Consider the following 22379-nt stretch of genomic DNA (forward strand, 5'->3'; position numbering starts at 1 on the left):
GTAACCCTGTTTTCTCTCCTGGAATAACGGATAATGGCTTTAGGGTTTGGGCAATTAAAGGGGTCTCCAATCTAGGCCTCATTGGAATGACCCACTTTGATGTCCTTTTGTCAACTAATCAGAAAATACAATATTCAAGAACAGGATACATTCCATTAATCAAATGTGAGAGATTATGTTAAGAGGGACACTACAATCCTTGACAATCAAAGTATCTCTAGTTCTGAAGGGCAGCTTTTCACAGTGGGGTAAGCTGTTTTTACAGTTTGTTCAAAGAGTATGATGCTACAAACACTTCCAACCTAAAGGAAACATGGGAAAGAGAGCTTAACATAGAGATTAAAGATGATGATGATGGGAGGAGCCTGGAACTTTTGGGCAAAAGATTATACTTAAATATATGTTATTGGACAATTTGACATGTATAAGGAAGGCAATACATTTCACAAAATATGGCAGCCGTTTATGTCATATTGCTTCAAATGTCTCTGGTATTTTTACAAGAAGGGTTTATGTAGAGTGAGTCCTGCTTTTAGCTATCTGTTACTGTTTCTTATAGGTTGTGTAAATCCTGAGTCTTCTGCCTGCTTGTGTAAATATGTGTCTGTGAGATGTTCTGCTCCATTAGGGTTGATTTGAACCTGGACTAACAGAAACGTTTGTTGTTGTTTTTTTTATTAAAAAATAAATGTAAATGTCAGATTAAGCAATAGTAAATCAAATTTGCAGAGGCAGAAACGTTTTGGAAATACAGTCCTATTTGAATATTTTTCTGTTTTTTTTCTTTTAGAAGCTATCCTGTTAGAAATAACAAACTGTTGTCACAGTGATATTAGGATCCTAAACACACTATTGTTACTAGTTGGTGTATATTGTTAAACACAGTGTTCATTACACAACATTTTTTTTTCACACCAAGTCAGTTTAGTTTCTAATTGAGTCTTACTTCCTTTGATAAAAGAAAGCAGTCTGACCATGTGTTAAGAATATAGCAACCTATCAATATCAACATTTCAGTGCAGTTTCAAGTGCTTTTCAACACAACCAACAACATCTATTGTTACTATAGGCAGGCTATGCTGTTAGAGTGTTTTTAAACTAACTAATTTAAAATATGAAGTGCTTTAGGACAGTATTCTTACAATACTGACATTTGGTAAAAGAATATAAGGTTTTGGGACTGGATTATTTCTAGACAACTGTGGATTGTGGAAAAGGCCTCTTCCACATTACTGCATCAATAATCATAATCACTGAATACAATATAGCATGTATGATACAAAATCTATTGTGGTATTCCTACGTTTACTTGATGAGCTTACAAATCAGTATTTATTTCAGAGTGACTGTCGTGTTGTTGCTTCTCTGCAGGTGAACCACCTGCGTTGCCTGCATGAGTTTGTGGAGGCCCAAGCAGCTTACTATAAACGGTGTCATCACCACATGCAAGAGCTACAGAAAGAGCTGGGAAGGTGAGATACCACGTGGAGATGGTGTGGCTATACAGGGGCAGCCATGTCTTTATACAGCATGCAGTGGGAAAAAAAAATAGGCTTCTACTGTGTGATGGTATCAAACTACTAAATAACTGTGTAGTCCTACAAGTGACAGGTCTGCAAGTGCACAGCACCAACTGTATTCCAACCCTTACCCTTTCAGTTGAGGATGTTATAAACTACCTCTAGAATGATTAATCATCATCGAAAATATGATTGCTCCAAAATAGATAAATGATGCAATAGTTTGTGTAACCCTAACCTCACCCTATATTTTAAGCCTCAGGATGTCCCTGTTTGGATAACAAAGTATTGTGTACCATGAACAATCCACACCAGAGTCTGAATTCAGCACCAGCTTGAATATTTTTTGACTGGAATGAAATGTCAAATGATAACGGCAGTTGTAGGCTATGGCTGTTTTTGAAATGATGAATGCAAGGAAAGGAATGAAGTTTTACATGACATAATGTATGTACTCTAGAAAAGCTTCTAAGTGGCATTCATAATGTGAATATGTAAGTTTTAAAAAGTATTAAATGTAATGTCATTTACTCCAGTTTATTTATTATTTATGACGATTGACTGAGGAAGGTGAAATGAGTAGCAAGGACTTCTGTAAGGAGCTATGTAAGACTGAGATGTCACAACTAAAAAGTCATCTCCCTAAGCAATGCCGTGGTTGCAAAAACCCCCCAGCAGATCTGCTGTGGAAACATGGCTGGTGACAGACAGTGCTCAGGGTCCCTTTGTATCTAACTTGGTAGAGGGTGCCTCATGTACTCTTCAGCAGACTTTGTTTGATTATAAAACTGTATCTTCCCCCCTCTTTCTCCCCTCATTTCCTGTTTCAGTCCCCCTACTTAGCATAATATGGGACCTATGCGAAACAAACAAACTTTGATTTGTCCTCAGTAACTGCCTGATGTTTTTGGTTTTGTGAAATCATGACACGTCATTTTCACACTTCCTGTGCCCTCAGTTTGGATGAGGACATGTGAGTATGGCTCATTGTCTTGTGTGCTGATGCTATCTATCTTTCCTTTTGTACGTATGTTCTGATCAACAATTTGCCTGCTTGCCAATTATTTCAAATAGCTCTTAAATATTAAACACCAAATGGGACAGTGTTGCATCAGGTTATTTTCCTTGTTAGCTTCTCAATCTGAGGGGCCCTGTTTTTGTGGTACCAGAACAACCAGCAAAAGGAAACCTGGGAGACCGTCTACTTTGCACTTGTTGTTTCACTGCCACAACTGAAACAGGGCCAAAATTTGTATGACTCCATTTTACTGACCAGGCTTTAGGTTACTTATAATGCATTAGGAACAGGAATAGGTGGTTCTATGTCCCAGTGTAGATGGACCGCGCAGTAGGACTCTGGTCTATATTTGGTTTTGTTTTTGCAATTTTTTGTGTCATTTTATATGATTCCTTTTAAAATATGTATCACGTGTCTGCTTTCCCTCAGGCTTCCCAATGCTTTTGCACTGAATTCCACTCACTCCGTGGCAACTGCTGGCTCTGCATCAGAGGGCGTTAGCAGCCCTGTGGAAACAGACACACTGAAGATTGAGGAAGTTCAGGCACCAGCTACAGGAACCCGCAAGGCAAAAGTCCTTTATGATTATGATGCTGCTGACTCCAGTGAGCTCTCTCTTTTAGCTGATGAGGTAAGGTTTCACCAACGACCTGCAGCTAGCAGGGTGATTCATGACTTTTGTCAACTGGCCAGGTCTCTCAAGTTCTATCTAGTTCCAAAAAATGTGAGAAGTGATGATGTTTATGCTCGTTTATTATCAACGAGCAAGGTAATACGTACAGCCATGGTCAAAGGTTTACACCAACTTGTTAAGAACATGTATACTATGGCAGTCCGCAGTTCTAATGGTTTCTACAGCTCTCATTTTTCTGCAATGAACGAGTGGAACACAAACTACTTGGTCACAAGAAACGTTTGCATTTATTATGTTTCTTCTGTAAATGTGAGCAAATCTGCTGGATCAAAGATGTACATACAATATTTCTTATATTTGGTTAAACATCCCTTGGCCATTTTCACTTCAGTCTGGTGCTTTTGATAGCCACCCACAAGCTTCTGGTAGTCCTTTATTTGTCAGTACAGTCCACATGTTCTTGATGGGTCTCAAGTTAGGACTTGACATTCCAAAACCTTCATTCTAGCCTGATTGATCCATTCCTTTACTACAAACCCCAATTCCAACAGAATACCATGATTTGCACATTATGTTTAACTTACTATATATATTCAATTGAATACACTACAAAGAGAAGATTCAAACTGATAAACTTTATTTTTTTTGCAAATATTCACTCATTTTGAATTTGATGCCTGCAACACGTTTGTTTTTACAACATTGTAGCAACATCGTAATGTACAGTACAGGTCTCTTTCACCCAAAAGACCAGGGCTTGTTACCCAACAGCAAACATATTGGAGCAACATTAATTATGATGTTCCAGGAACAACACTAACGCAGTGATATCAGATCATGCATACACTGAATGGTTTCTGAAAAATGCAGCCCATAATTAGAATCACAAAAAGGATTTGATTTAATTTTCAAATTGTAAGGATAATAACTTAACTTTCATGCATCTGCACTATGAATTAAGAGGCCATAATCTTGGTATGTCAAGTTGCCTTCCTTGTTGTTGTATTTTTGTTTAGTGTTGAAGTCTCTTTTACCCTTGCTTTAACTTTACATTTTTCATACTGGACTCAAAAGTGTGTATGTCCTCTGTGCTACAGCTCATTACAGTTTACACAGTGCCGGGAATGGACTCTGACTGGCTGGTTGGAGAGAGAGGAAACCAGAAAGGAAAAGTGCCTGTCACATACCTGGAGCTTCTCAGCTAAAGAACATACACACATGCATGAGTGTGAGTGGGTACTACTAAAGCCATGAGGATATGTCTTTGACTGAAATTGTTTTCACACTCCTACACTAACTTGTAACCTTCAGTGGCACTCCCCCACAGTAAGCATTAGCAAACTCACCCATGTGCTTCTCAGAACACAATGAAGTATATTCAGATGACACTGACAGCAGTGATATGGAGACATGTTACAGTGAGGGGGATGGTCAATGTTCTTTTTAGATTTCTTTACATGATTATATATTTTTTTCCTATTTATGGTTGTGCATCCCAAAGGTTCCAGTGTATGAAGTTTAGCTGCGTTTAAGAGGGATTTATAACCAAATGATGTTGTTTATTTAATTACAATTATAAGCGTCTCTCTTGTCTCCTAAATCTGCCTTTGTTCATAAATGTTTTGCCGAACTCTGATGAACACAGATTCAGGAGTTGTGTGTGCCTCTAAAATGTGAATTCACTATGATGTCCGGAAATGTCTTATATTATTTCTGTTGAATTGTGTCTCAAGGTTACAAGTATATGTTGCACTGATCTGTCTCTGAGTGGGGAAATAATTGATGAGTTTGTCTTCAGAAGGCAGCAGTACAGATAAAACAGCCATGCAATAACAAGGCCTCTTGCATTCTACTAGTTAAAAGTCTTGTCTTTGAGTTAAGTCACTAAGTACAATTAATTTCTGTATCACAGATAACCCACATTGATGAAAAAAAAGTTTAAACAAATGTGGGCAAAGACATCGCAAATGATTGTGACCACACTATGACAGACAGGTCACTATGTTGTGTTGACATATGACATGACACAAGATTTCCTGTAATTACCAGCCATGGACGAGGAAAGCCATTCATGCCACATTACAGTTTCTTTTAGATCCATAAATATAAATGAAAGATGTTCTGCGTCTTCCAATATGACATGAAGAGAATTGCATTTCATGTATAGCATCTCTGTGTTGTATTCATAGTGAAAGTATTAGATACACTGAAAATGAAAATGTTTTTACATTTTCATTTTCCATCTGATATGTTGAGTCAGTTGGAATAAATTGAAAACTATATTCAGTTATGAAATATATAGCGACAGGAAACATACAAACAAGTTTATACCTTATCATGATGTGTAATGTAATGTATCATACCTTTGTACCTTAACATAATGTAATGCATTCGCAAGACACATCTGGTTATTGAATTGTACATGTTGGCTCAACATGAACGTTTCCTATAATGCAACCTTACAATTGAACTTCACAATAGCATTTGATGGAAGATTTACTCGTAATTAAAATACTTAAAGCAACATTATGTAGTCATTCGTATCCCATGCAATTTGGTGCCCCCCATGGTTTGATGGGTGCAACACAACTGTTGTAAATACAAATCCTAAGTTTTGGTAACAAGTTTTGAGAAGCATTTTTGCCATGCAACAGTCAGAGTTTGCACAAGCGCTGCACACAACTCTGAACAGTAACAGCATGTACTGTCATCTGAAACAGAGACAACAACGTTAGGCTGTAAAATCTGGTAAAACCTCTGTCGAAATGGGCTGACTCATTCAAAAACTAGCAAGTTAACAATTTAGCAAACACAACTAAACATCAAGCAAATGCAACGAGACATGTAACCTAGCCACTACCTAATATTATTTAGACTTCAACAGCAACAAGTCCAGTTCACCGTGTGTCTGCTGCCTTTTATTTAGAGACGTTGTCTTCAACATCCAAAAGACAGTCTGAACCCTTGTCTGAGACCGTCCCTTCTTAGTTTCCTCTGGTCTCTTGATTTCTGTCACGATGTCCATAGAGGCTACTGAGCTCTGTTCCATCACCTGCTCACCCAGCTCCAGTCTTAGTGTCCCTTCCAGCACCATCCTTGTAAACCCTCTCCTCCCGCCAGTTCAAAGCTGCCATGGTAACGTAAACACATACGCTTTCCAGCCGTGCTCTGAAAATCTGAAGAAATTCTGCTGTCCATATTTGAAAAGTGAGTCTGTTCCAAAGTTTCAGCGCTTCTATGGAGAAAGGCCTAGCTGTACTGTATGGGGGTGGATGTTCTGTAATGTAGCTCAGGGCTTGACATGCAGCAAAGGGCCACAGTCGGACTTGAACCCTGGGCCTCTGTACATGATTTTGAAGCTGTTGTTCTAAGAAAAAAGCAGTTACATATTGTTGCTTTAAAGTCACTGTTTTAACCTTTTTTTCGTGTGCGTATGACAAACACCTTCCACCGAAGAACAATAACTGTCAAACAGCAAATAACGTTTTTATGGCTCTTCTGTCATCCTTACTCTGGGAAGAAGATTTGCCTTAACTGCTAATCAAAATGAATGTAACTCCTGTTATTTTAAGGACACTTGGAGGGAATATAACTCGCAACAGTTCCGCTTGATTGATACATATTTTTTCGGGCCTCCAGTGACTTTGAAGATGTCCATCTGAACAACATGAGCACCTACACAGCAAGTAAACGTGACGACAGGAATGAACTGCTAAGGCCATCTTTTGCAGAGAATGTGCTTTTCACAACAAAATGTCCAGAGTTTTAATATACACCACATATGGCATGCAAGACTGTAACTCCTTCTAATCACGTGTGTTTGTGTGACTTTGGTTTACCCTTGAGTGTTTTCATGACATTCCGGTTTGTTGCTGTTATGTCTGTTGCCACTTTAAAGTGTCTTCAGTCTTTGTGTTGCATGTGCTACAGCTAGTAGCCTGTCCTGCTGGACATGTGTGTATGTATACAAGTATGATGTAGCTACGTCCGTTTGTGTGAGATCTGCTGCACCAAAACCTTTGCACAAGAACTAATGTGCTCTCCTACATCCAGTATGTACATGCATGTAGTCTGTCTGTTTTTTGTGAAATGTGCACAAAGTTTGGAAATACCAAAATCTCCCAGCAGAAGAGAACTGAATCAACATGAGACTCAAGCTAATTGTTCTATCACTTGCAGTCAGTGAGAGAGGCAGGTGAGAATGAGGTCTGATGATTGTTGTTGGCAGGTGCATGTAGTCCACATCATGTCTACAGCGCTCTTGTGCTCATGTCACAAATGTTCTGGGATTCCTTGATTTTTTTTTTTTTTTCAATATTGTTTTTATTACTGCTGTTGTGATTCTGTTGTACCTCATCTTGTATTATTATTTTATTAAGATTAGCTTGCCTGTTCCTTAACCAAGCTGAGTGAGTGAAATGTTTGGGATTTAATAAAAGTCAGATTTATTTGATTTCATTGATTTTTGACCATTTACTCTTTACAGAAGTCACAACAGAAACATGAAAACTGAATTGTTTGCAGTAAAGATGTATTCTTAACAGAACACTTGAAGTAACTTTGTGTGGCTCAGGTTTTCTACCAAAGAAAATCTAAAATAGTTTGTGTCCAACCCAATCGTCAGAAGAAATGGTAGCAATGTACGTTTCCACAAACTACAGATAGGTTCAACTTTAGATTTCTTTGTTGTTATTTTATATTTCTTCCAGCTGAATTTTGAGCAACAAGACTTAAACTAAGATCCCACTCCATGGCGTCCAGCAAGACGCAGGGGTTGATATTTTTCATATCAGGCTTAAAGTTTGGGCAAAGGAAAGAGTTCATGTTGATAAGATGAAATATATGCTCTCTTAGAATGGAAGCACTTGCACTTTTGTGTTGGATGTTCCCTTACACATTAGAATTAAGCAAAAGGGAGGGTCTCTATAGTCTATAAGACATACACAACATCAGCCTCCCATTGTGGGAGAGAACATGCTTTGTGACCTGGCAACGCAGCCTGAAATCAATTTCCACCACCTCCCTTTGCTTAAGACACAGTCCCATTAAGTTTTGGGTGCTACTCAGCTTACGTTAATCAACAGAGATTTTGGCCAAAATATCATGGTATGAGCCCTGTGTGTCTAATACTGTGTTCAGACCAAACGCGATGTGAATTGTTATTCTAGATTACATACAAAATGATTGATAAGAGTGATTAGATGAGAAATTTGCGACTCATCTCTCCGGGCAGCGTGAATGACACCACTTGATTTTTTGCACGAGTGTAGAGGTGCTGTGGAAGGAAGTGCTTTCCGTTTGGTGCCATTAGATAAGCTAAGATATAGTAGAAACAAATCCTGAGACACTATGTTTTTTAAGACCTGGCCCCTCTTTGTATAGTTTGTGAGAGCAAGTCCTCTACCTGATAAAGCTGTACTTTGAATACCAATGCATCTTAAGTGTTCAGGTGGAATTTAACCTTAGATCATGAAGTCCACTTGCACCTGAATATGTACTTTTTGAAATCTATTTTACCCACAATATACAATATTATAATATAAAATTGTGTAACAAAAATGATCCACAAATAGAATCCACAGCAGAAATTAACATTGCGCTTTAACTAAGTTATGGGGCTAACAAGATACACATTTAAACAGGAACTGAGAACAAAGCAACAGAGGGCAGGACACCCTCATCATACATGAGTATACAGGTACATTCATGACATTCCTGTTTGTTACTTTAGTAACACAAGTAGTCAAGCATCACACATGATCCACTGCATTACATCCTTCAAAGAGGCCTGTTACCATGAAACCCAATCTCTGTTTGGGCTTGATGAGAGTGATTAGCTGCCAATCCCGTATTTAAGGAAGTATAGTTATGACATCATTATGACTCATGTCAAAACAACTTGTTACATGGCTATAACACAGTAAGCTTTACAACTGAAATCTACACTAGTAGACTATGGAAAAAAGGCTAGTTCTTAAAGATTAAGGTGATCCTGTTATTCTGTTTGTCAGGGTATGTACACAATGGTACAGTATATATGATAGTTGGTAGATGATGTAGGTGAATACATTGTCAAAACTAGTCAAAGTAAAAACAAAAAGGCAAAAAGCACAAAGCGCAAATACACACATACACATAAATACATACAGACATGCATACGTCCCACCACTCACAAGACTCTGCTGGGAAACCCTGGGTCCTGGCACCCAACAAACACCCAAACACCATCACAGAGCAAGCACAGCCCCCTCACAGACCTGGCCCCCTCCAGTGGCAGGACGACCGATGCACAAACGCACACACACATACAATGTACACAAGTACATAGAGACAAACACACATAAATAAATGTAAGTTAAGGAGTTAAGGAAATGAAAAAAAATGCGAAATTACATAAGGGCAATACAAATAAAATAGTATGATAGTATGACAGATAGATAACCTGCCATGGGTGTGATATTGTTCTCAATATTACTAGTGAAAGATCAGTCACATCTGGAGGTCATATCATTTGAAAACTTTACAGTAATTGAGCTTTCAAATAACCAGTCTATAAAAACATTATGAGTAATGACTGATGCAGCGGAAGCATAGGCTGACCACAGATTCCCGGTGCTTTTAAAGAATGAACAATAACATCCCACTCTCAAGTGGCCGCAACCCGAAACGTTACGCAGCAAGCACACATCGTGCAGCTGCAGAGGGACTGGTCGATTAGGGAGACGCAGGGAATCTTTTATTGGCTTCACTGTAGGGTTCAGAATCCTCTCATTTTTCTTTTGTGCCCTCCTCCCACCCCCACACAATGACACAAACTCTGTGTCTGTCTGTCATATATGGGGACCTTGGCTTCTGTCTGTTCAACTGTCATCCTCAACCTGTTGACATCTTGTCTTTTCTCCAGTCCTAATGAGCTCCCTGTGTTCCGTTTGGATTCATGGTTTGTACTCTATTTTTGTACATGAGGTTCCATCATTCACACCCAATTTCCCTTCACACATGTTACATGTGACTCAGCTATCAGTTATTCAGTCCAGGCAAACAATTGCATAATATGTGGCAGCTGCAAATCATCAGGCCATTACAGATGACATCAGGGTTATTTAAAGTATGATGACTTTAAAATTGAAAACCTATGCCAAAAACCTGGAGGCATCAGGATTGTGGCCTTTCCAAGTCCATTTATTTTGTGTGTGTGTGTGTGTGTGTGTGTGTGTGTGTGTGTGTGTGTGTTTAAACCCTCATTGCACACTAAGTCCGATGTGTTAATTATTCTATTTGTTGCAAAATTCACAATGTGAGACCAAATTGAGTCATCAGGTGGTGAAGATGATTTTGTGGACCTCTCTTCTTCAAAGGATCTGCAGAATTACCTTGATCCCTTCTAGGTGTATTTCAGGATGTCAGTGGTCCTGTTTGATATACTGCTAGCCAAATGAGTTGATCCCAAACAGTAGCTGGCAGTATTGTCAAAGGTGGACACACATGCACACACCACATCAATCCAAATTGCACCATCAGAATGATGTGTGTTAGTTTCACCTGAGGGTCAGTAGTTGTCCTTTGATCAGTCTGTTTGATCACACTGAGGTGGCTCTGAAATTTCAATCCTGCTCTGAAAAAATTCTTGATGGACTAAAATGTCCAAATCCACTGAGCAACATGACTGATGCGAGGTTGCATCTATTTAACAGACTTTAACAGACTTTGTGTGGAGGATGACCTGGTGTCTGCATCTGTGAGTCTGGATATTCTTAGTAGCAATGACGTGTCTAGATGATCCCTCAAACAGACTACAGACTGGCAAATTGAGTTCCAAGAGCCTCACATTCTGCACCACCAAAATTCAGATGAAAATCTTCTTTCTGGAACATCTGAGATGTGAAAATGCAGGAGGCCTTGTTTCAAGTTTCAGGTAATCCAAGAGGCACTGAACATTTTTCATGAACAGTTTTAATAATGACTGAAACAAAGTTCCAAAGTTTCATGTGCACTGATCAGAGTACAGCATCTCCATAGAAGTTTAGATTGTTTTAAACAGGCAGAGCTGCATTTGGGTTCATTACACCATCAACGGACAAACATGGTCATGGTCCAGTCAACATTAGTCAGAATTTCAGGGAGTTCAACTACCACAGTGTAAGATCCCAGACACAGGAATCGTCTCCATCTTATCCAACACATGTGATTGTTAGTGATAATAATAACCTGTTAATACATTTTACATCATTTAACATGATCTAAATATGCAATTTTCAGATATAAACACAAACATATGTTAATCACTCAACATGCCTCTAGGCAAGGTGCATGACTGTCCGGAGGAACATTCATTCAGCAGCCAGAATAGGTGGAGTAAAGTCGGAAAAAATCCCAGGACGTGATTCATGCTGATGACTAAGTGTTCGATTGGTTGCCAACAATCCATTCAGGACTGTGAACTGCATACAGGAAACCATACAATGGCAGTATTATGTGTGTGACCAAGCTACTACTTATAATTGCAACAGCAGTTATAGTTCAGAGGGCTAAAAATCTTCCCCTGTGAACATTTGTAACATTTGAACAAATTTGAACAAATTACAATTTCTGTTTACAGTGGCCCTAATCCTCCTCAATAAAACCATTTCCTCGCGAGATTTTTAAAACACATTTTATTTCAAGAAATGCACACAGACAAATATAAAAACTCTGAAATAACATTAGTTCATTTAAAGTAGGAAAAAAAGTTGTAGCACCAGCTCAGACTTCATAGTGTCTTGTCAGCAATTAATTAAATAATTACATTTAAAAAAAACAAAACATTTTTATCCTTATTGAACAGGCCAAGCAAAGCAAACTTGTACAACAGAACCTTTCATATTATATTACAATATTAATACAAAGAAAAACCTTTCCATATTTGTATTAGCTTACAGTGAGCCCCTGGAGAGAAAAGTCAGATTTATCCACACAGTACTACAGCACTGGAAAAAGAAAGTAAGTGAATAGTACTATTCTAAAATGTCTCAACCATCTGGTGTCAGATCTGTAGCCAGTCTGACTCTGATTTACCACCTATCACCTATCATTTCACAATAGGTGCAATAAAATCTCAACAAATTGGGAGTATGAAACTGCCCTTTCCTGGCTTGGAAATGTCCCCCTGTTAGCCTGACCCCATGTGTTGGTCATCTACACACTCCTAATATGGCAGCAGTCTGTCCATGTTAGAGGTGCATTGGCTCAATATGAACTGAATGTTTCACATACCAAAATAATGTTATCAGCAGCACGACTGTCTGGGTGTGGACTGGATTTTACTGTGATAGTTTTCCGGTAACTATGTGCTGTTTACTACTCTTTAAAGCTTCCTTATCTGAACCACTGAGGTGGCTAAGGCAACACATTTAAACAAGTGTAAATAATAACACAGCCTTGCTATGTCACTATCTCTATTTCTCAAACCAGTCTTGTCATTTTGTCCTCCACAGGGTTTTACCATCATCAGTAACAGCTATCAAAGAATGTGACCTGGTTAAAACCATGAAAAAAGACTTGCAGGCCAAATAAGGGCAGGGGTCATTAGTTCTAGAAAGAGACATACTTTCAAAAGATTAAAAAAATAAATAGACTCCCCAGAATTCAAACAGGTGAAGACTGTTTTGGCAGAGGTGACATGCCAACTTAAACAGACTGCAGGGGCTACGTGCTTTAATGGCTGAGTTTTGATTGGTTTCCTGGAGCCAATACTATAATAACATAATCGTCTAGCTGCAGTGCATAAGTATTAAAACCAAATTATGGTGGCCTGTTAATGGGGGCATTGTTTGATCAAATTGTCAGTCTGTCCAACAATTTAGAGTCAAACATCTGTGCAAAACAAGACATTACAAACACATAACAAAAAACACAGAGACTGTCATTAAATCTTTGAGCCATAAAAGGCTGAGTCCAAATGACAAAGATATGCAATTGACAATGATATAAAACAGAATCCTCACCTATGAGAAGCTGGAAATACTCTTTATAAACTACTATTGTTAGTGTGTCTTCTGACAAAAAATTAATGAATTTGTTTCTGCACTAAAAGTCACAGCAAAATTATCACTTTCATTTCAAACTTATAAGATATAGGTTATTCGTCTGTAACATATTATAGGGACATTCTAAGAAAAATATACATACGCTTTAGAATGGTGTATCATAGTTGAGTTGGTATCAGGCAGCAGTATTTCTCTGTACTGTTAATAATGAGTTTTCTTTAAGTTTCCATGGAGCTGAAGTTGCAGATGTAAAAATTAAATCTAGGTGAATGTAAGTGTCTGACCAGATTACTGAGGCAAAAGTTCAGCACCGAAGAACACCTGGTGTTCTTCTCTAACAATAAGGTCACGGAAAGATGATGTCACACGCAGTCTGCAGTTAACCTCCAGGTAAAACACGCCAGATGTATAGAGGGATTTAATCCACGACTCCGTGCCACAACCCACTGTGTCGACTGACGACAGGAGAGGCCTATCGACACGGTAAGCATCCCGGAAAACATACACTGTGTTGATGAGTGTACTCCTCTCACATGTAAGGCTTGCCTTACTCTCATAGGCAATCTGCAGGAAGACTCTGTAGAAGCCGTTTCTTGGCACCACTAGGTCCCCGCTGGAGTAGTTGAAACCTCCATTACAGAAGGCATGTCCAGCCTTACTCTCCCATTCAAGATATTTCCCCTTAACGTTGTCACCTCGAGGAACTGTGAATGAGAACGGAAAGGCAGAAATTAAATTATGAACGTTTCTGCTTCTGTCATCAGAGGTGATTAACTAGTCTGTGAAACCTAATAATTTAGTCTTTGTTTCTTATGGAATCCTGCAGACACTTTTCTTGATATCTGGGTACAATTGCTCACCTTCCTTTCCCAAACCACCTCCTTTCCTGTCTGACTTGAATTAATGTGAATCATATCCCATAGCCTTTAAGACTTACATCCCCCAGGCATCTGTATTTAACAAGCTGGGAATACGACTCAATAAATCAACTGACTTACAGAGGCAGACCTTTGGGAGGTGTAATTTGTAAGAAATTGCCAAGGAATCTAAGGTAGCTCTCAAACTACAGGGGGCAGCCATCTTTGGCTGTAATGACTAGCCGTTAGCAAGTAGCTCTGTTAGCTGTGGAGTTAATTGGCCCAAATAGCAGACAGGAGTCTGCCTGCACTAGGGCTGGGACGATTTAAGAGTTATAAAGACAACTTCAATTTGTTTTTTGTGGTGAATTTTCCCATGCCTGGCCTGCAGGGCAACCTTGGATACCGGGAGGGTCACCATGGTCAACTACGCTCAGCTCGACTGATCTCACCTGCCTCCTAGTGAATGAACCTGGACACCAGACTGGGACTGAACACATCCTCTGAGACCAAAAGAGGCCATTTTGAAGACATACTATACAGTACAGAGGTGATTTACAGCAGCTCTGACCAGGACTATGACTCCAGGGACAGGAAGACAGGAGAGTTTCTATTTGAGGCACAACGTGTTTTTGGAGACATGCTAACTTCACTAGATACTCTAGATTGTTCACAGTCTGCCTATAATGTTAGTTAATTTTGAGAATATTTTAACTAGAAGTCTGATCATATCTTACATATTGCCCTTTAAGCTAGTCCCGTTCTTCTGCAAATTCTGCCACTCTTTCACTCAACCTGTCCAAACAAGTGGTACTAAAAGAAAGACAGGAAACGAGTGAGGAAAAACAAAACAGAATGCCTCCACCAAATACTGCAGCAGGCTGCAGGGACCTTTACAGTGTTGCAGCTAGGAAAACAAAGTAATTGCTTTTGAACCCCTGTAAATGTCGGAGCAACTTTTATCCTTATGTCTGCTTTTATGATTATTCTGACCATCGGCTGATCACTATTACAATATGTATTTGTCAGATGTGCTTTTGGAAAAAAGCAAAAAAATATGTTGCTCTTGTGTGACCGACTGTGAGTCATACGGCGTATTACTGAAATTCCTGCTTCACTGTGAGATGATTCACAACTGTTATGTTTGTTGTGCTTAATTTTCCATGTCAGGATGTATTAAGTCTTACTCAAAACCACAGCCAGTGTAATTCAAGCTCAGGTTGCATCAGGTTGCATATGGCTACTAGACAGCTGATCTTTGCCTCACTCTCTAAAAGGTTTCGGTTCAAATTAGAATGTCTATTTCAGGCTGTGTGCATCCCAATTGGAGACAAACGTCAGTTACAGGCAAAGCACAGTGAAACCCTCATCCTATGTTCCCCAAGTGTTTACCTGTTAGCATAGCACTTGGATGCTTGAAGTCATCAGGCTGCTGCTGATCACCACTGGTTTCTAGAAAGGTAAATTCATGAAGTATTGTTTTGCACATCAGTGAATGATTACTATGACAAGACCATTGCATCTCTCCTAGCCAGAAACCAACATAACATATCTCACTAGATTACTGAAGAAGATAGCCTGATGAATTTACCTGATGAATGGCTGGTGGACTGTTGCAATAGCTGGAAGAAACAAAACAATATTAGCAATCTTTCTTTTATAACCAACAGTAATTACATAAAAATATATCATATAAATGTATATCACAGATGAAAAAAAAAAATCCTACAATAAATACAGTAGTAAGTCCATTGTAGTGGCATAAATCTTACCACATATTTAATTGTTTCGGGAACAACGTAAAGGATTTAAAAATACTAATAGGGTGCCATGATATCACACAGGCACAGTACCAGGGCTGTTCCACAAAACACACAAGCCTGAGCATGAAGTGGTTCCAGGCCAAAATACATAGTTCATGTGTTGTTACGGGGAAGAACAAAAAGACTGACGAAAAGACGTTCGTTTTCTTTGGCCAGCTGACTTGAAATCAGAAACAACATCTCATATCAATGAGTAACCAAGAAACAGCCTCGAGTTATCTAACTTCCTCCCGGCAGCGTAGTCATGTCAGAAAAATAACAGATTTGGGAATGATTTTGAACTTCAGTGAAATGTTTCTTTAAGCCCTGCTGAGCCATGTTTTAGAGCTGGCTCGTTGTTGAACCTGTTGCTCAGTCGCTTGTCTGTGGGCTCGGCTCGGTGTTTTAGAAGCGAACAGAGGAAAGCTCCACACAGCGGTTGTTCCGTGAGGCTCAGCACAGGCTGGGCTGACACCGACAGCGGCGGTAGAAGCACCGGCAGCAGCTCGGGCTGTTGGCGGACACACTGCCATTGTAGCACCTGGGGTCTGAGCCGCACCACCACGAGCTGCTCACCCTAGCGTGAACACCAGCTTTGTTTAATGGGCGTGCAGCGAATTGAACCCTGACGCCAACTTTAAGCTAATTTTTTTGCTAACGTTAAAAAAAACAAAAAAAACGCTGCCGTAGGAAATAAATTGAACCCGGTCTGGAAGCATAGAGAGCCGGAAAGTATTACATTTGTCCATAAGAGCCCCAGTTTGAAAGACGTGTCCGCAAGCTGTTGGACGTTTAATAAAGATAAGAGTCCCTCCAGCTCACCTCACAACAGTACGCTGCTACCGAGGTGAACTCGAGCAGTAAAGTTACGGACTATGAATGTGTGTAAGGTTAGCCTACCTGGCTCTCCGGTGACTGACCAGCTCGTCCACCGTGCAAAGCGGTGATCAGCAAGCACAGAGCTACTGAAATAAGTAGAAGGAGCCCCACAGCTAAAAACTGGGCCATTCGCTGGAGCCTCGTTTCTTTCTGGCGGAGAAGCTGGTTCAAATTTTCCTGCGCGTGTAAGCGCGCCTCCCCGCCGCAGCAGCAGCTGTCTTCCTCCATGCCGCTGGTTTCCCATGCGAAGATAAGTCGGCGGCTCCCATCCGACATCTCCCTTTATCAGCGTGCTGTCGCCCACGTTGAAAACGAGCGCATTGGTTGGGAGTCTCGATTTAAGCGAGTTTCACTCAGTGTCTAGACTCAAACACGAACTTCCTCTTCGTGAGATTAGTTTCCCATAAACATCACACGCCTCATCTTCAGTCAGACACGGCAGGCCCAGGGTCAACACGATGGCCCGGACTCCCACTCACATACTTTAGAGAAATGTGCTCACCCACAACACGCAGCAGGAGGAACGTCTGGGAGCAGTTTTTACTGTCCTACTAGTATCACCCGGTGACTTTAAGCACACTCCCCACCTCCTGACCCTCTCAGTTACGGACAGCAGAATCAGCATGCAGACTGAGATGTTCTGCTGCTCAGCGATGGATGGATGACCGATGGCAGATAGACTGGGCGACCACACTCGATACCAATAGTGGTGCCAACCATCAATCATTGGGGTCCTTGAGGTTACCTGGCCCTGTCTGCAGATATACTTCATATACATTCATAGTGTCCCTGAGTGAACGTGTTGTATTCCTCTGCACTGCTGAAGCCCTGAGTGACAAGTGAGAATCTTTTCTTTCTGGTGATCGATTTTCAATTTGTGAACTGTTTACTCTATTCATGACTTGTGATCTGGTGAAAAAAAACAAAACAAAACAAAAAAACAAGAAAATCTCTACTTTAATTTACTTCAGTCTGTGAAATCCAGGGAACATTTTTTTTTTCATGAAGGACATTTTTTTGTGTGGTTCACAGGATTTCTTATTATTTTGTGAATGGAACATAATGGGGGTAAAAAGCATAGAATGTTTGCTTTTTCATGTGAAAACATTTTTGTTTCCCAAAAAAAAAAAAGTTTTAGAAAATGTTCTTTCAGTTCTCAAAAAGAAATAAAATAATTCTCGTGGTAGGAAAATCATTGTTTCAAACATGAAAAACGAACCCTATTGATGTTTTTTTTTTTCTTCCCCACATGATTTCACAGATGGAAAACAGATTCGAAAACTTAGAAATAGTATCCTGGCAAAACTTTTATTCCCGCCAGATCACAATTCATAAACATGGGAGCGACAATAATTAAGATCACACAAAGAAAATGGATTACTGGGGGGAAAAAATCCCACTTGCCCGTCAGGGCTTCTGTAGTTATTAAAGGAAGTAAATAAAAAACATTGCTGCCATTCACCTTCATTGTAGTATGACCCAAACCACAACGTACGCTACACAGGCTCGTCATCATATAATTTTCAAATGCCATTGTGCAAAAAACATAGCAGCAACTGGGGAAACACAAGTCAGAGAAATGTTATATCACAGCACATTGTATGACAAACAAACCCTAAAAAACCCAGCATACATCATCAGAAAGCAAGCATGACAAGAGCCACACACTTCTTGTCATTCAATCGCCATTTCTTCATTCCTTCACAGCACATAAATCTCACAACTAAGAACTTCTACAACTGCTTTGTTTCACGTGAATACACAGGGCATCTTTGCAAGACCCCAAAAAACCTTCCTTAAAATATATAACCATTTATTATAATAAAATAGAATTATTAATGCATTAATTGTGTAAGTGGTCATATAATTCAGGGTGCTGTGGAAACACAAAGTGCTATAATATTAATAAGAGAAGTGTACCAGATCCCTCAGGTCAGCAGTTTACTTAGAGGGCAACATCAGAATCCAGATGTGTGTGTTTGTGTCACTGGATGAAGCAGACTGCAGCTGGGTGAGTGTGAGTGCAGTGTTAGGAATGTGCAGAATCATGTAATTGAGGCAGAATAATGAATAGATAATTCTTTCAAAGTTGTGTTTTTCTCAGGGTTACTTCGCTGTTCAGAATGATGTATGTACAGAGTTTGTCGGTAGAAGTTTGTTCTCACGTTCATCTGCTTTGTGGAAAAAACACAAGACTTATTACTGTTCCAAACACACTTCTGGAATCTTTCAGTTGCGGCAGTGATTTAAGTTAGAGCCCAAACAATACTGGAGCTGATACCTTAATCTGGGGGGAAAATGATGACACTGATATACCAGCCAACAACATTCAGAAATATATGTATTATCAACCATTTGACAAAGTCATGTCATGGAGGCAGTTTAACAATAAGCTCCCCAAAGTGACATCACTGTATTAAAATAGTAAACTTCTCTGGAAATGTAATATTTCTAAATGACTCAAAGAAACATTTTTCTGCAATTTTATTCTGAAGAAAAAGTTTTGGTATCGGCAACATATACACTGATATGATATAGATCTGTAATAAACCAATATGGTGGGCTCTAACTTAAATAAAGGTATGTGAGAAACACAAAGACAACAGTTAAACCCAGTTTTATTTGAGAGTCGCGCTCTGACTTAGGGGTGTTATTTACAGCATTTTATTCTTTGTTTTGAGTTTTGGGTGGTGCGTTTAAGTCCTGCAGCTGTGTATATGGCAAAGTCCACTGAGAATTAGAAATAAAAGTAAAAATACAAAAAGCTGTGGGCTGATTGCAACATCACACCCTAGAGTGAAAGGTCGGGAGCTTGTTGAGTGACAGTGTACACACAGTATACTACCTGTACAATAATAGTGCTACTATTCACATTCATCTGTACAATAGTCATATTTACAGTGATCACATTAGGGAAAGAGCCAGTACCTGAGGAGTTAGTTTCATAATTAACTTTACTCATTCACCATGGTAAAACGAAGCGCACCCAACCAACGGTAGCCTAAACAACACAGAAAACATGTCCAGGATCAGGTGTGAAGCTTTGAAGCACATCAGATTTACAGCAACACGGTTTTCACTGATGCACTCTGACGCAGGCTGGTTTCACTCAGTATTATTGCTAGAATACTGTTTATGTTTAGATATCAAACTGGTCTTCTCATCTGAGTCATAGAGACCAACCCTTACACAAATGTGATTTTTCAAATGATTAGTTCAACTTTTGCTGAGCAAAGGGCTGATTAGATTAAGAGAATTTTACTGCAGCTTATGCAAGCCTAGTATGAGTCACTACCCTACAGTAGTGCCAAGTGGTGAGAGTTTATTAGTGTTAGTCGCAGGTTCTTGAAAAGAAACACTCCTCTTAGATACTTCAGGTGAGCTGGCACGCTTTAACAAAAGACAGGAAGCTATAAACAAAAGATGAGGTCATCAAAATGCCTGTGCCAGCAGCTTTCACCTTGCCCTATGACTCTCTCCAAAACAAACTATACATGAAAACATACTGGCCAATTCAAATTACCATTTGACAGCACGTTAGATAAAACACCATGAAAAAACACATCATACATGTGCAGCATTTCTCCCGAGAATGACACATCAACCAATAAATAAGAACTGAATAAAAATTAATTAAATAACAATCATTGTCTCAGTTTCAGATCACTGTTCAAGTGATCACGTTATAACTTAAACAGTCAGAAGTCCATTTTAAAAATATCTGAAATGCTAGGCTCCTCTTACCACTTCCAGGATCACTGTTTCAGCAGACAGGTGTATGCTTTGTGCTTGTCTTATGCCAATTATCCTCCTATTCTGGACAACAGTGCCTTCTACAGGCAAAACTTAAACAAAATATTTTTTTTCTTTGGACCCATTTCAGTGATCGCCCATTCCACACAAAATCATATAAAAAAAGAGGACCTTTTTCAAGTGGAAACTCTGCGTCTCTTTTCCATATCTTTGATCACATCTGCTTGATCTCACTGTCAGTTTGCAAAGTGAAGTGCAACGCCAACAGGGTTAACAACAAGCAGTCATACATGAAGGAGCTTTGGATTTGGTACTTTCCAGCAGCTTTGTGTCATCTGTAAATCTAGGTGTCCAGTCTCGGGAAGGATGGATGGAATGCTAAGCCTTGTAGCAGTTGCCTTGGGTGGTGAGTGCCAGCTGGCCGTTGGGTGCGACCTCGTTGGCTTCATCCTCCAGCAGGCCTGACACGTCAGCATTGGGGATGCTGTCGTGGTAGCTGCTGAAGCTGATGTTGTCCTCTTTAAGTTCGATGGTCCAGAAGGGGGCGTTGAGTTTGCGGTTCTGGTATTCCCGGTAGGTGTACACACCTCCAACGAAGCCCAGCAGCAGCAGCACCACCAGGATGATGACAGCCAGGATGATAATGTTGAACTGTGTCCAGGAGACTTCCGTCAGGGCTGCCGTGGTGTTGTCAGTGGGGCTGCTGAGGCTGGTCAGCTGGGTGGTGGCTGCAGTGCTCAGCACGGTGCTCATGTTGCTGCTGGATGTCGCGGCTGGGACGCCTCTTGATCTAAAGGAGGTTAAAGTGAGGCTGGTGTTGGGCTTGAAGGGGGGCGATGTGGTTGATGTAGGATCCTGTGCTGTTGTAGTTGTATCTGCTGGCGTGGGAATGAGCCGGGATGCTGAGGAGGGAAAAGCATTGTTAACATTATGCAATTCAATGAAAGTCTGTAATAAGCGAACAAATAACAAGTGACTGCAGGTTGCTGGTGTTCAACCAAAACAAATAGTGACACCTAGTGGCAAAAAGATATAACTACCTCTACGCTCAGACAACTGCTGCCTTCTTTTTTTAATGAGGTAACTTTAGGTGATGACTTTCAGTCACTATGTTGATGTCTTTGGTAAGTAGTACAGTACTACTGTACAGTAGTATGTGGGGTGACTATGCCCAATCGTCCTTCCTCAAACAAAATGAATTATAAGCTGTAACCAACTTCATTCACTGCCTACCTTATATATAATAGACACCCAGTAATTAAATGTAGTGAGCAATTAACTGAGATTTCAGATACTTAGATATGATCAACATTTTTTAGTAATTCTCAGATCCATAATTATCATTTCCATTATTTCTGTTTTCAAGGACACTATGTTGAGCATAAATTACACACAGGACACTCGTGGGGGAACAGTAAATGTAGTGCACTACAGTAAATAGGGAGTTATTTAGGACATAGCAATTGACTTTATCATGAGTCAAACTAGTCAAATGTATAATTAATTAATTAACATAAATGACTAGATGCAGTCCTTTGCGGAGCTGTTTTTTTGCTGTAGTGACTCTAGACTCCTTGACAACATGGTATTTTGCCAGGGGGCGGTGCCTTCCATCCTGAGTGTTCACAGTGGGTGTCTCATCACTTGTAACGTAAAACATAGTTCAATTTTTAGTTTTGGTGATGTTGGCTGCTCCTACGCCTCTGAAACCAAAAGTGAACGCCGATTTATTAACTTCACCCTGGCCATGATCCTCTCCACAGCCTAAACCTACTCTGGTCACCCACACATAAATCGCTCACCAACTCTACTTAGCTTAGCTTATATGCCCATCGAGCATTTTTATAGCATATCTCCTAAAAGCACACCACTACAAAAGGCTTTCTGGCAG

At 39.9% G+C, this 22379-nt stretch overlaps 3 protein-coding genes across 5 annotated transcripts in view; 1 reads left to right on the forward strand and 2 right to left on the reverse strand.

The window, feature by feature from the left end:
- Positions 1–7625, forward strand: part of LOC119020076 (endophilin-B2-like) — a 21911-nt gene extending 14286 nt beyond the window's left edge. For all 3 annotated transcript variants that reach the window (XM_037099163.1, XM_037099161.1, XM_037099162.1), the window contains 3 exons: positions 1372–1472; positions 2968–3169; positions 4270–7625. In XM_037099163.1, the coding sequence (XP_036955058.1) occupies positions 1372–1472; positions 2968–3169; positions 4270–4377 (411 nt within the window). In that variant the 3' untranslated portion in view covers positions 4378–7625. The remainder of the gene's footprint in view (positions 1–1371; positions 1473–2967; positions 3170–4269) is intronic.
- Positions 7626–11809: 4184 nt separating this feature from the next.
- LOC119019086 (lymphotoxin-alpha-like) lies at positions 11810–17897 on the reverse strand. The gene is made up of 4 exons (XM_037097325.1): positions 16757–17897; positions 15646–15676; positions 15447–15506; positions 11810–13901 (listed from the first exon to the last, which is right to left on the reverse strand). Exons 1-4 carry the CDS (start codon positions 17009–17011, stop codon positions 13486–13488), a joined length of 762 nt encoding a protein of 253 aa, XP_036953220.1. The 5' UTR covers positions 17012–17897; the 3' UTR covers positions 11810–13485.
- A 1439-nt stretch (positions 17898–19336) lies between these two features.
- The window catches only part of si:ch211-158d24.2 (multiple epidermal growth factor-like domains protein 9), a 35018-nt gene continuing 31975 nt past the window's right edge, over positions 19337–22379 (reverse strand). Inside the window, exon 6 of the mRNA XM_037097322.1 lies at positions 19337–21390. Within this exon, the coding sequence (XP_036953217.1) occupies positions 20867–21390 (524 nt within the window). The 3' untranslated portion in view covers positions 19337–20866. The remainder of the gene's footprint in view (positions 21391–22379) is intronic.

The sequence above is a fragment of the Acanthopagrus latus genome, chromosome 5 (genome assembly GCF_904848185.1).
Source record: "Acanthopagrus latus isolate v.2019 chromosome 5, fAcaLat1.1, whole genome shotgun sequence".
Taxonomy (NCBI): domain Eukaryota; kingdom Metazoa; phylum Chordata; class Actinopteri; order Spariformes; family Sparidae; genus Acanthopagrus; species Acanthopagrus latus.

Excerpts from the sequence above, each read along its gene's own strand:
- LOC119019086 (XM_037097325.1), bottom strand. The coding sequence starts at position 17,011 with ATGTCGGATGGGAGCCGCCGACTTATCTTCGCATGGGAAACCAGCGGC. Across the intron at positions 15,677-16,756 it reads GTCAGTCACCGGAGAGCCAG|CTATTGCAACAGTCCACCAG; the intron begins GTAGGCTAACCT and ends TGTTTCTTCCAG. Across the intron at positions 15,507-15,645 it reads GTCCACCAGCCATTCATCAG|AAACCAGTGGTGATCAGCAG; the intron begins GTAAATTCATCA and ends TTACCTTTCTAG.